Source organism: Aythya ferina (assembly GCF_964211825.1).
Source record: "Aythya ferina genome assembly, chromosome: Z".
Lineage (NCBI taxonomy): Eukaryota > Metazoa > Chordata > Aves > Anseriformes > Anatidae > Aythya > Aythya ferina.
Genome location: NC_140299.1, coordinates 61,438,314 through 61,452,329, shown reverse-complemented (window position 1 = coordinate 61,452,329; position 14,016 = coordinate 61,438,314). Strand labels below are relative to the sequence as shown.

At 38.5% G+C, this 14,016-nt stretch overlaps 1 protein-coding gene across 1 annotated transcript in view; it reads left to right on the top strand.

Moving 5' to 3' along the window:
• The window catches only part of EPB41L4A (erythrocyte membrane protein band 4.1 like 4A), a 131,136-nt gene that overhangs the window by 35,748 nt on the left and 81,372 nt on the right, over positions 1-14,016 (top strand). The window contains exon 2 of the mRNA XM_084504428.1: positions 13,115-13,219. Coding sequence (XP_084360554.1) covers positions 13,115-13,219 — 105 coding nt within the window. The remainder of the gene's footprint in view (positions 1-13,114; positions 13,220-14,016) is intronic.

The following is a 14,016-nucleotide window of genomic DNA, read 5'->3' as shown; positions in this document are numbered from 1 at the left end:
AACTGCCTGACCACTTCAGGACTAACCAAAAATTAAAGAGTATTATGGAGGGTGTTATCCAAGTGTCTCTTGAACATTGTTGGGCACGTAAGTTTAACTGGGAGATCTGGGCTATCTTGGTTTATTTTCAGTGAAACCAGGTGGCATCATGCTCTCAGGAGCAGCTTGGAGTAGGAAGTGAGCAGGCTGCAGTCCATTTCTTCAGCACAGGGAAGAAAGGGGATGTGTGACACCTTCACCTCCTGGTTGAGCAATGCCTAGATTTGTTAAAACTGACATGTTGATTAACATTGTCTTTCAGTATATTTGTTTTGTGGGCATTTTACTTTATGAAACCATAATTGTTCACAGGACCAATTGAGGACCTTGGTCTGTTTCTGTGGCTGAGGTATATCATGGTGGCTCGGAAGAAGACCTTGGCAGAAATAGTTCTAGGATGAATCCTTACTGTGGTGTAGATGGATATTAGACTGTTTTGGATTTGTATGGTGCAAATTTGAGAGAAAATTATTTGAGAGAAAATACCTGTGAGATTGTTTTTTTTATGTAGAACTGCACCTTTCATTGGGAAGGTAGTCTGCTTGAAATCTTGCTCTCTGTCCTTCTTCTATTAGCTATGTGTGATGAAGTTTCATACCTCATCCTGTCTGGAATGTGTCGGTATTCTGGGGTCTATTTAAGTGACAAAACAGACATTTCAACTTTTGAACAAATACCTAAAATTATTTTTAATAACTGTATGTATGGTAACTATGTGCACAATATGTATATATTTTAAGGTCCTGATATTCATGTTGTCTCGTGACAGTCCTGACGTGGTTATTGTCACCAGTGAGGTTTTGTGAGTAAGAGTATAAACCATCAGAAAAAAACAAAACACCTTTATTTTACACAGAAGGGTACTTAGTGACACCTATATTCCACAGCAAGATGTCACTGACTTTGTAATTTACACCTCGAGTACTGGGGAATGTCTAGCCCATTGCCAAAATGGTGGACAGTGGGCATGGTTTACATCCACATGATGTAGCACGCCTGAAAAAAATTAAAAAATAAATGTTTAATAATAAATTAAAATGGAGGAGGGAGAGAGGAGAGACTTTGGGGCTGTTACTTTATTCAGTCCAGCTGAATATACTGCTAATTTTACTATAAGCAATCTATTATTTTATCACTGACCAGTGAGATTAAAACTGAAGATTGTGGGCCTTCCATCTTCAAACATTTTTTTTTTGCCTTTGTATTTCAGTGTGAATAGGATCAAGTCAAAATCACACAATAAGCTATATTTAATGTAATCAGAAGCAGTGCTGCCAAAAATTTTGTATTCAACATATATCACAGGTGAATGAATAATCATGTTGGCTTCAAAGAAGAGATAAAACCTAGTACATTTCAAGCAAACTAAAAATGAAAGCAGTAATTTTCTATTTGAAATTGAACAGTCTAGTCCACAGAGTGTGTTGTGATTTGCCTACAGTGAAAGTGCACTGGGTGTTTCCTGTACTTTAAAGTAACATACTTTGAAGCACAATTGTTTGAGGTTTGTCTACAGCTCTGTGGCAAGGTACTACTGCTGCAGAACTGGAGATATGCTGATGGAGACTCCTGACAGCACACTGGCGGCTTACCTGCAAGCTTGTGAATTAAACAGAAAAGTTTTTACTATCAGTCATCAGTTTCATAATTTATTTAGCTTTAATTAATCTTCAGTTATTACGCTGTTAGATTATTGGAATGAAGTTTGGAGTTGTTGCTTGGGTCCAAACAAAAGTGACTATGCTCTGTTGTCTCCCCTGTGAGCAGTTGTTGACTTTAAACAGGTTTTTAGTTTGATGGCTTGACTGTTTTCATCACAAATGTTATAAAGTAAGTGGTAGAGATCTTATTTCCAACATCAACTTAAAGTTTCCTGCCCCAGAATTCAGTGATATAATTCATATTAATTTAAGCAGGATCAGGTTTTCACTCCAATTCTCAAAATTCCCCTAAAGTGAAAAAGCTCATTCAGTTATTTTTTGCATCGCTACTAGATTCTGAACAGATATTTTTGTCCTCAGGTTTTAACTGGCATCTTGTTTCTAAAGCAAAATATGTCTGTGATTTAATGAATGTCTCTGTTCAGGAAGCTGTGTTTTGTGATTTAATTCATGTATCTATTCAAAAAGCTGTTTTTTTTTTTTTTTCCTTGTTTTTTCCTTGTTTTTTTCTATTTTCTTCCTTGCATGAGATGTACGAGCTGACCTATGAAGTACCACAAACAGCCACCCCCATTAGCAAAGGACAGCATGCCTGAGGCATTTTATTAATTAACCTCTCGAGTCTGATAATGAAAGTGCTGAAAGGATACATTTTTCATTAGACACAAAATTTAGACTGTGGGCATTTAAAGGGTTAACTGCTCCCATCTCTTTGAACACTTTTGCTAATGAGTAGACATGTTTCTAGATTTATACTAGATGTATAGAAAGAAAGGCTTGGGTTCGCAAAATTCCGTGTGCTATATTCTTGTTTTCTGTATAGATCCTTGTGCTGTGGTTATTGCTATTGTGTCTATCTGCTGAGACTGTAGAAATCAATCTGATACTGCACATGGATATAATCACTTTATCTTCTCCTTCAGGGGGATGTATTGCAGAAGTGTGGATTAGGTGTGATTTTTGTCTTATTTTTTCTTCAATATGTGTAATGTTTATGTTAGAACAAGTAGGCAGCTACCATGTACTTCTAAGATGTTCAGTTTCTTTGTAGGTTCCAAATCAAAGAACAAAAACCTTCTGCAGGATTAGATTTCAAAGTAAAAGGTATAGCAGTTCTTTGGTTTGTATCCTCATGTTAAAAACACCTTTCCCAAACAGCCTTGATACATTAAATATAAATTTATTAAAAATAAGGAATTTTGGCAATTTTATTTTTTATTGATGAATTTACAGCTTAATCTTGGCAGGTAGTACATACAATGTTAGAGAAATTGTTCTGGATTATCTCTAAAGATATACAGTGCATATGAAACATTCTCTATGTATAATCAAAACTGTTTCATATCTGAAATTTTTACAGGTCAATAAGAAATATCAGAAGGTAGTTATAATATTATATGCTGTACACTGCCAACATGTATTTAGAATTAATGGTCAAGTAGCTGCTAAATGTTGACTGAAGACCAACCTACAGTTTCTTGTATGAAAACATATAATATTGTGTTATGCATATGCAATTTTCTGGAAGTATGTAAAGGCTCTTTGGAGTATACTAACAGTTTTAGGGAGCAGATGAAGACTAAGCATTGAGAAGGTAGTTTCCTTGTCTGGATTACTGGGATTAACATCAAGTTATCATTTGAAAGGTTTAATTGCTGAAAGGGAGAAGGAATAGATGCCACAGGGAGAAGTAAGCTGATTAAAACTTGCTGTAGCTTTCCTTATAATCGTGCAGAGTATAGTGTTCTCTAGTTTTTCAGAGGAAAATTAATGTATGTGAAAGCTAGGCTTTCACTAGAGCCTCATGCTCAAGAAATAGTTTAAGATAATACTGACTTTTTATAAAACAAAGAAACAAAAAAACCTTAAGGAAGTATCTGTAAATTCAGTCTGAAAAGCTTGTTGTATCTTTCTGAATGAAAGTGATTAGGGAGAGGTTTGCTACCACTGCTGATATTGTTTGGTCTGTTTGTAGGTGTGCCAGTCATCAGGTTTTGAACTCTGTTGTGACTTGCATTATTTTACAAAGCTTCATTCAAAACAGATTAGTTATTTCCAAGAGAGGAGCAACTTAAAATTTGTCTGTCATAGCGAAGGAAGCCCATGCAACTTTTGTTTGAAGATTTTTGAAGAAAAGTCTGTGATAATTACTATCAATGTGGTTACTGTGCCATGGATATGTTATTTGCTGTCTCTTTTAAAAATATGCCCATAATGAGCCAGTTTATAATGCTAAAACAACTCTCTCAGAAGAGATTTACTCCAACTCTATTAGTTAAATTCAGTAAGGATGCTATTTTTTCCAGTTCCTGTCAGGTCCCAGTGACAACCAGTTCACCTGTATAACTGGTGTTTCTGGTGCTTCAGTCTAGGTGCCAGAGCTGCAAACAAGTAGCCCGTGTCTGGAGCTATCAGATTTTTTTCTGTGTTACCCATCCCATAATACAGCACTGTGTAGAAATTTCCTTGCTTGATTCATGGGGGAACGAGGAGGAGACTGGCCAGGAGGGAATGTAGTGAGTTGAAAACGGATCAAAGGGGAAAAGAAAAAAAAAAGTTGGTAACACTGTAGTACACATATGCAAGAGCCTGAATGAGTAGTTTGTAGGTTGCTTTAATTATCTTTATTTATTTATTTAGTATTCAGGGATATCATTTTAAAAAAAAAAAAAAAAAAAGCTTGGATTGTGATACATCTGAATACCCAGGGCTGAGATCTGCAGTGATTCAGAAATTGAATGACAGCTGAATGAGGCGCCCTTGCTGTGAGGGGGCAGGCAGCAGTAGTCAGAGGGTGAAGAGCAGAGCAGTGAGGGGCTGTGGCAGGAATGGCCCTTTCATTCCTCCTTGCTGTTGCAAGTCTGTTAGAGTTCTTCCTTTCCCATGGAGGGGTTTTGTTTTGTTTTGTTTTCAGTCAACGTTGTTAAAGTTGAATGCAGCCCAGTACCAGTGAAATGGTAATATGACCTTGTGCAGTATGCAGCACTGGATAGTAACTCTTCAGGACAGCCAGAAATTTGAGAAGGGGCAGAAGAGAATGAAGGAGTATAGAGTTCCCCCATTAGCAGCCATTACAGCGTGCTAATGAATAAGTTATTCTTGTCCTGATGCAAACAGTTATTTATTTATTTTTTATTTTTGGGGGGCAGGGCTTGCTAGTAAGCATATCTAGAAAACTACCCTGTAACACAAATACTTACAGTGTATCTTTCTTTGTTCTCTTAAGGGGTATCTATTTAAAAGAACTCTTTTTGGCAAATGCAGTCTTTATTTCTTTTTCAAACAAATTTCCTGATGGATATTATGAAAAATTTTAATGAGAACTGAGTTTTAGTAGAATCAAATGAGTTTAAGAGGAAGTATCACAGCAATTGAGTTACAAATACTTTACAAAAAAGGGATGTACAATTTATACATTTTTTTTTTTATAGCTGATTGGTTGCAGTGTTGACTATACAAAAACACTGTTTGCAATTGATGGATGGAATCAAGTACCTTGACTGTACTGTAGGTGGGCTGCTTTGACTCCACCTTGCTTCTGCGCCGTGCTGCAGCCCCCACACCAACTTTTCCTGCCCCCAATGAAGTCAACAGGGCTTTGCATCTGTTTCCACATGAAGGATGCCATGGTGGACTGCAAAGAGATGCTTGTGCCCCGGACTTGGGGAACACATGAAACCCTCCAAGTGCAGGGCAGGAGGGCAGAGGCCATCTTCTCAGAGTAGTTTGGGATCCCAGAGCCTTGTCTATGCAGTTTACTCTGCCTCCAGCACACAGCCTTCTTGCACATCCAGGTTGAGCTGAGTTTTCTCTACGGAAAGGCCAGCTCTTTCATGCAGAGGGAAAGATGCAGAAGAGCCCAAGATACCTCATGTGTACTCTGAAAGACTTGTTTCAAGCAAAGGGCTGCTTTTTCAGTTTCTTCCCCCTTCTTCTCACCATGTCCCCCAAATCAGATCCAGAAAGAAAAGGAGCCTCTGTCCTTTCAAAAATAAATTCTCTCTTTGTCCTTCCCATTAGTTTTGCAGCTAAGAAGGATTCCACTGTTTTCCTGGTAATTTTTCCTCTTTTGTTCCTTGTAACATGTCTTGACTGAATGGTCATGAGATTTTTCTGTGACTGAATGAAATGATAAAAAAAACAAACAAGTCTGAGAATTTTTTCAAAAATGTTTGAAATGAGCTTTATGGAGGGCTTTGAGATGTGAATCCACTTGAAGACAAAGTTTTAAACCTCTGAGTAATTAATTCCTGTCCCTAACTCTTGAACATGGGAAGGGGAAAAAAGGCTAAAGAAAAACTTTAGAATTTATTTGGTAATTGTTATCCTTCTGTTCCTGATCTCATGACCAGTACTTTGGAAAGACTTGGATGAAGAGGGGATGCTAGAAGGAAATACACAAAAATTAATGTGGGATGGATGACACAGTTAACAGTCAAGGGGTAGCAGAAATGGGTATTCCAAGAAACAGAAAACAAGGCCATTCACATTTACAAGGCATTGCAAGAATACACGGTCAAGTGATTAACTGTGTGACTAGGGCTGAGTGCAAGTGATGACAAGGACACCAAGTTTGGACTTTGCTTGTGACAAGAAAGAGTGAGGCTCGCTCTTTGGTCAGAGTCTTGTGGTGCTCTGTACAAACAAGCTTTTGCACGTATGCTCAGCTCTGACAGTACAGCTATTCATTCTGAAAGAAAGAATTGCCAAAGTAGAGGATTAACAAGACGTATGCTGATCTTTTTTTCCCTCCAATTCTTCTTGTTCCTAAGAAAAGAAAGAAACAAAACAAAACTATTTTACCAACAATTTGAGCCAGCAGCTCAAAGATCTTGGCCTGGATGTGCAGGAGGGCTGCGTGCTGGAGGCAGTGCAAACTGGAAGGATGAAGCTCAGGAGTCCCTGCACCATGCTCTGAGAAAATGGCCACTGCCCTCCTGCCCTGAATTTGGAGGGTTTTACGTGTTCCTAGAGCCTGGGGCACCAGCATCTCTGCATCTCCCCTGAGGAGCCTTGGGCAGTCCCCCGGGGCGTGTCTTCTGTGTGTGTCATTGACAGTAAATCCTTGAAAAGTGTCTGGTCATGAATTTGTGTGTGCTTCTTTTCTGCCTCGCCTGGTGCTTGGGGGCTGCTTCTGTAGCATCTCTCCCTGGGACATGCAGGGTCCCTGCCTGTTTAGAAGACACACCAGGCCATGTAGCTCTCTCTTCTTGTGACTTAAAACAGATTTTGTGAAGCGTAGAGAAGTAGTAGTAGCCAACATCTGAACCATTCAAGTGAGTGGTTGTATGCTGTATTTTTGGGACTCCATTATTATTATAATGAATTTTTCGGTGATGTAGAAAATATGCAAAGTGTAGTGGGATGATGGAAATGGTCATTTATATTCAGCTCTTCAGAAGAGCTCTTTTCTATGTGAAGTGGAAGTGCATTATGGTAGGTAGCTTTAACTCATCTGTCATTTGGTAAAAAATGTAAATGTTAACAAACTGGGCAGATTAATGAACAGATCTTAAAATGAAACTAGTAGACAGGTAAACCAGTTGTTGAAACAGTCAAATAAGGTGTAACTTTGGACGATTTTCTAGAATAGGGATCCTAACCAGATTTAGTTTGATGACTGTAAGTAAAACCAACAAATTTACAGGCATCTTAACATGCAGCATGTTAAAAAGCAGTGCCATAGATAGCGTTCCATCAGACTGAGCAGACTGTGTCGAGTTCCTAGGAACACAGATGGGGAGGTCTGTCCATGTATCTGTGAACTTGTGAGATGTTCTCGGGGGAGAAAATAAAAAAAAGTCGGCATGTCTGCTGTCAGTGAAAGACGAAGAGATGGAAATGGGTTTGTACAATTCAGATGGTACGTTTTGTATACTGTGTCCTTAGGGCAGACGGTGGTATTACATTTGTATGTGTTAAATCCTCAGCTTCTGAAAGTGTTTACTTATACTACATGATTTTGTTGAGGAATGATTGCACATATACAATAACGCTAATTTAAATTCTTCTCTGTTTGGACATGCATTCCACAAATTAAGGTCAAGCTGTTTCATCTAGGTGAATATTTGTAAATATTAAAGCTTACTAATTTAAAGATCTCTGCTTGAACTTGCATTGTGCAAATTGAGGCCCTGGGCAGAACAGTTACTTGTTCTGTGCTGGTGAAGACCACCAAGAACTTGGATTTTAGAGCCCTGTGCCTTGCTGCTTTTGTGTGCGTGTGTGTGTGTGAAGGTGATGGTCTTTTCAGAACTTTAGATAAGGGTGGAAAATGTCTGGATGAAGACAAACAGTGAGAAAATTCTGCTTGGAGATGCTTATCCTGGTTACATGTCTACCAGGAATGGGATGGACTGCTGGCTCTACTCACTCTTAAGTTGCGTGACTATGGGCTGTTTTTATACAGAACTTTCATCTCTCCTTAGGAACCTTTACCTAGAGCAAAACGCTGCAATTTGGTCTCTGAAAATGGTGTGTAAGCTTGACATATGTCTGCCTGAGCATGTAAATGCCAACTGGTGCGCACGAGGTTCCTCTGACAAATACGTCAGGGGCTGGGCTCGCTCCCTGCCTCTCCCTGCTCCATCCATGGGATCCATCTCCAGAGCCTGTGAGCACATCATGTCCTGCATGGGCAGTGCCTACTGCCTAGCACGTGGCAGCAGATCACACTCACTTCTTGCCCAAAAGGCCTGTCAGCAGTGAGACCCATGCTGTCCTGTGCTTCACTGAGTGGTCTGGGGGTGGCTCACGGGTGGTCCTGAATTTCACAGCACAACTGGGTGTTGTGCTCCGTAGCTGCCCCTGTGGCTTTCTGTACTCTAATAAACTTCCCTCTTCCACATTAGAAACCTTCTGCTTGTCTGTATTCTTACCTTATGCCAGTTTATAATTAATTCAGCATCAGCTGTGACTTTTCCAACAGACTTAATGGTTGCAAGGGGGAAGGAGGGCATATCAAAAGACAGCAGCTGTGTAAAATGGAAATTTTAAGGCTTCTTTTAAGCAGGGGCTCAAGAACTCATCGACATCTTCCTTAGCATTTATACAGTAAGAATTAGAGTACCCTGAATGAATTACTTTCAGGAGAAGGGTTTCACAATGGGTACTTGAACTAATAGACACAATATTACAAGGCTTTCTTTCTTTCTTTCTTTCTTTCTTTCTTTCTTTTTTCTTTTTTCTTCCTTTTTTCTTTTTTTTTTTCTTTTTTTTTTTCTTTTTTTTTTTCTTTTTTTTTTCTTTTTTCTTTCTTTCTTTTTTCATTTTTCTTTTTTCTTTTTTCTTTTTTTTTCTTTTTTTTTTCTTTTTTTAAAGTAAATAGTGGCTTTAGTGCGTATATTGCTTTCTTTCTGGGAGAGGGGCTAGCATCCTACTGAGGCAGACGTTGCTGCACATCATACTTTGTCTTTAAATTCAATTAGCATTGATTGTTGATCTGATTTGGCTTGCACTGCTGTGTAGAATACAAAGGAGAGAATTAAAAAAAAAAGATCAGACCAGGAAAACCTCACTGGAGTGTTTTTTTTTTTTTAAATAAAAGCTTGGAAGAGAAGAATTCTGTGTGACTACATATACATAATGTGAATATGTTAAAGCATCATACTATATCATTTTTAAAAGAGATATTTCTTTCTTATTAAAAGAATACAACCAAATCATTTTTCTCCTGAGCATTGTCTGTCATTTTCTTTAGCCAGTAGAAACCTGTCTTTCTGGTTTATGAAGCCACAGTACTAGCATGTGGAGCAAGATGTTATGACTCATTTGAAAAATTCTTTGTTCTCTCTTGAAAGCACTGTCAATGATATTTTCAAACATACTTGGGTTTGCCTCCTATGAATGCAAGCCTCTAGCAAGTCTGAGCTTAACGCAAGGCAGATTATATAATTTCTGCGATGTCATATGTTGCGAATGTAATCCTATTGACATCTTCAATAGCTGTACTCCGCAGTTTTGCTGATTGATGCTGTATTTTTGTCAGGGAAAATAAGACAGCTTTTCTGAGTTTGCAAAACTTTCTTCAAATGCAGTAAAAATGTTTTTCAGGCCTGAGAAGAAGCCTCTTAGGGATTCATCAGCAAAACTCCTCTCCTGATTCCACTTGGAGAACCAAATTATCTGCATGAAACCCGGAAATCAGTTGGCTTAAACTGGGAACTTTAATTGAAAATGAGGCTGTAGTGGTTTCAGCAAGGGTCTGTGTTGGACTTGAAAGGTGCTCTTCAGTGCTGGGAGGTTAAGCAAGTTGGTTTAGGATAAGAGGAGGCTACAGGGTGCCATCCTCTTGGCACTTCTCTTGTGCAGCTCTGCCTTGTGTACGTAAGGCAGAGTGTGAATGGCATTGCTAAGGAGGGCTGTGGAGGTGATGGCAGACAGCATATTTTGGCTGAAGATAGCCAACAGGGTGAGCATCTTCCTGACGCAGGGGTGGGGAACTGACAGCCATTGTAAGCTCAGGTTTTGCTCAGCATTTCACCACAACTGAATCACCTATTTCTGCAGGAGCTGCAGCAATGGAAACACTAACTGAGCTGTGTCAACAGAATAAATTAACAGACATTTATGCTCATTCTCAGCCTAGAAATTTAAGTAAAAAGCAGTTAAAAATGCTTTATGCATTTATCTCTGAAAAGAAAGAAGGGAGTTTTTAACTTCAGCCAAATCAGGTGTGGAACCTCAGTGTTTGTCAGGGATAACAAACTAGCATTATCCTCCATGCAAGGAAAGCTGTCCCAGAGATTTGCAAAGAGCCCATTGCAAACCTAAGCTGACTGAAAAAGGAAACTGCCAAGAAAGCTGGCTGGATCCTAAATTGGTGCAGAATTGTGTAGGTTCAACTCCTGTAAGACTTAGGCTTTTATGTTATTTTCATATCTTTGATGCTACCAATATAATGCATCATTATTGTAGGATGCCTGAATGGAAAACCAACTGCTTTGTCTTTGCTACCGGATTGCTGTTGTTTAGTTCTGCTAATAAAACTAACTGATGAAACAAATGATGTCAATGGTCAGATGAGAAGAGGGCAGCTCACTGGAAGAAAACAAATTAAAGCATAAAGATCACTGCGTCTCAGCATCCCATCAGTAGGCAGCTTCCAGTTTCCCCCTGTGGGTCACAGGGCAGACAGCTTTGTTTATGGCTTCTTCAGTGGTTTACTAGCCAAAATATGGTTAACTGTTTCAAAAACCTGTGCCTCTGAGTAGTTGGTGGTGGAGCTCTTTCTGTCTATAATATTATTTCAATATTTAGTACCCATTTTAAAGTGTCACCATAATTTATTCCTTGATGGCTTAATGGAATAATTTACAATGAAGTGAAGGTTGTGTGTTGTCAGGACTGCTTGGTGGTTTTGTGCTTTTGCTATGTCTGTTTCCTAGAACTTCTGTCCTGCCCTGGGTTCCCAAGATGTAGTTGTATCTGTTTAATGGTAATTAAGCAGTTATTTCCAATGAAGTTAATTGTCTTTATGTGAAATAGGAAAGATGAGATAAATGTATGTGTTTTTTGGTTGGACATCTCTTTTGCTTCTTTGAGTAGCAATGGATTTAAAGAGAAAACAAAATAAAACAATTATGGCTTCAGTCTTGAAACACCACTGTCTAATAATTAAACTCTTTTTTTTGTTTGTTTGTTTTGAGGCGTGTTTCATTTTGCTTTGTTTTGTTTCTTTGTTGGCTATAGTGTGCTTGATAGTCACCAGATAACGAGGACTGACTCATGCCTTACACTGCTCTTACAACCCAGGTTGTTGTTGAGGAATCTTATGATAAAACCACTGTATTGCTATGCTTTATCCAAAATGCTAAAATGAGATTTAGTGAATTTCTGATTACCTTTATTATACTTCTCCCTAAATTGTTTTCTGTTTTGTGGCTGGTAATTAAGTCTCATGGTACATGCTGAGGCAATATCTAATTCCAGTTGCTTAGTATAAATAACTTGCACGATTGCTTAGACTATTCCATGGTAAGAATCATTCAAGAACATACCCTAGTTTAAGCAAATATTTATTAAATTTGGTGAGCAGTATGAATAAGCAACTCCTACCCTACTACAGATGTTTACATTGCCATTACTTAGAATGTGATTGTCCATCTGAAATTATACTGACCTTGCCTGTGAGACCAGATTCAAATGGTGACCAAATGAACTTGGTGAAAAAGAATGGGTGCATCTTCCTTGCTATCATGTGTTATCATGTGATTGATATTTCAGTAGCAAGCATAAATTAAATGTTTGTTGGTGTTTTTTTTTTTTTTTTTTTTTTTTAACACTATTTGCCATTTTCATTTTAAAAATTAGTTTTCTTAGGCTAAAAAGTGAAACAGTGCAAACACTGTCTCACAGCCTCCACTTTCTGCTTCATCTCTCTTGTGCATTTTTAGCACAATCTAGAGGATTGAAGGGGATGTAAATGGGTTGATGAAATCCACTCTAAACTGGTCATCAGTATTGCACCTTTGAAGTGTGTATGTGCTATTCACTGTTACGTGACTATGCATGCCAAGTGTAGGACAGCTGATATGCATTGGTATTTTAGGGCCTGTGTGTGTATGTACAAATGTATATGTGAAGTATTTAGCCAAAACCTAATTACGAGCTATTTCCATATTTTCATGTTGAATTTAGGCTTTAACTGATTCAGAGGAAGGATTATGCTGCATAATTACTCTCTATCTTCCTAGCCTATTTGTTGTTGACTGCAAGGCAAAGCAACAAATAAGAGGCCTTCAGGTGGAAGTGAGCTTGTTACAATATATTATCAACAGTAAAATGTTGTTTGTAATATTGTCCCTGTCATTGTTCACCAATACTGGAACAGACACACAGTGAAGAAATAATCAAGAAAACAATGAGGTTATTTCAATTCCGTGTGTAGGATTTTCCTACTTCTACTATCAAAAATAATTTAAATGAAAACATTGAAGTGCAATCTGCCTTACAAGCAGTAGTAACAGAGCAGCTAATGGTGCATAGCTCAGATTTTAAGAACAATTTTGCCTCCTGATCTTCACTCTCAGAGTTTGAGTGACAAGCCCATAGTTGAAGGAATAGTATGATTTAAGAATTAAAATATGTCACAGGGCTTAGAGTTTTGATCAGAGAAAAGAAGTTTGCAAGACAATTTGCTTAGTTCATGAACATTGTGTTTATGCAAGGACAGATGAATTTTTATTGTTGCTTGTATCTATTGACTTGCCAGCTATGTAATAGTATTAACAGAATGTTTGATTAAATATGTATCAGGAAAAAATATTTTCTCCCTTATAGCTGAAATTTTGGTAAAAGGCATGGGGAACTGCCTCCTCTTTTTAGACAAAGCTAACAATGCATGAATGTGACTACACATAGCTGACAAAGGCAGAGCATCTTTTTGAAAAGGGTCTGTAAATTCTTTCCCACAGAAGTCAACGAAAGGGTCGGTTGTCCTGGGCTACGTATTTCGTCACTTAAACCTAGTGGAGATAGATTACTTTGGATTGCGCTACTGTGACCGAAGTCATCAAACGGTGAGTAAAAGACAAAGCAGATTGGATTTTCCATCTGTAAACTTTTATCCCATATCTGGGGTTTGCTTATAGAGCATTAGATTGTCATGTTTTCACTTTCATTATTTCCTGACTCAGGTTTTTGGTAATAACTTCTTTTTATGTGTTTGCACTGAAGTCTTGGAATAGCCATTGATAGGAACAGAATCAAATATTAAATTCTGCATGAGACCTTAAAAACGAAATGAAGAAAGTATAAATAGTACAAAATTATGATATAAAAGTAGGATTCATATTTTTTGTTTTGTTTTAATGCTTTGCCATGAAGCTAGTGCTCAGCTGCGATGCTTCCTTGGTTGGCAGCTCTCTGTGAGATGGACCAGCAACAAACTGCTCCTGCTTTGCTTGGGGCTCCTGTGCCAGGGAGACAGCATCCCTGTGTCGTGGACTGATGTGCTTGGGCTGCTTGCTGAGCTACTGTTTTGGAGTGTATCCCTTTACTGTGAAGGACACGTTTGGCAGAATGTATTGTATGGTGTAGTGGCTGCCTGTTTCCTGGTGGAACCACAGAAGTCAGGAAAGTGGTTGTGGACTTTGAACTCTGCTTGGATCAGCTGTTTCCTCAAGCCCCTACTCTGAGGAAGTAGTTCCTCTTGAGAGGGACCCACCAAGCATGGAGAGCTTTTTCCTCCAGGAGATTACAGTCCTTGGTGGGCAAGAAAATTGAAAACGGGGTGGGACATTTTGGCTGGAGCAGGCAGTGGCTTAGGGCAATGTTGTCTTGGGTGACATCCCAAAATGGCCTGTGAAAAGCTATA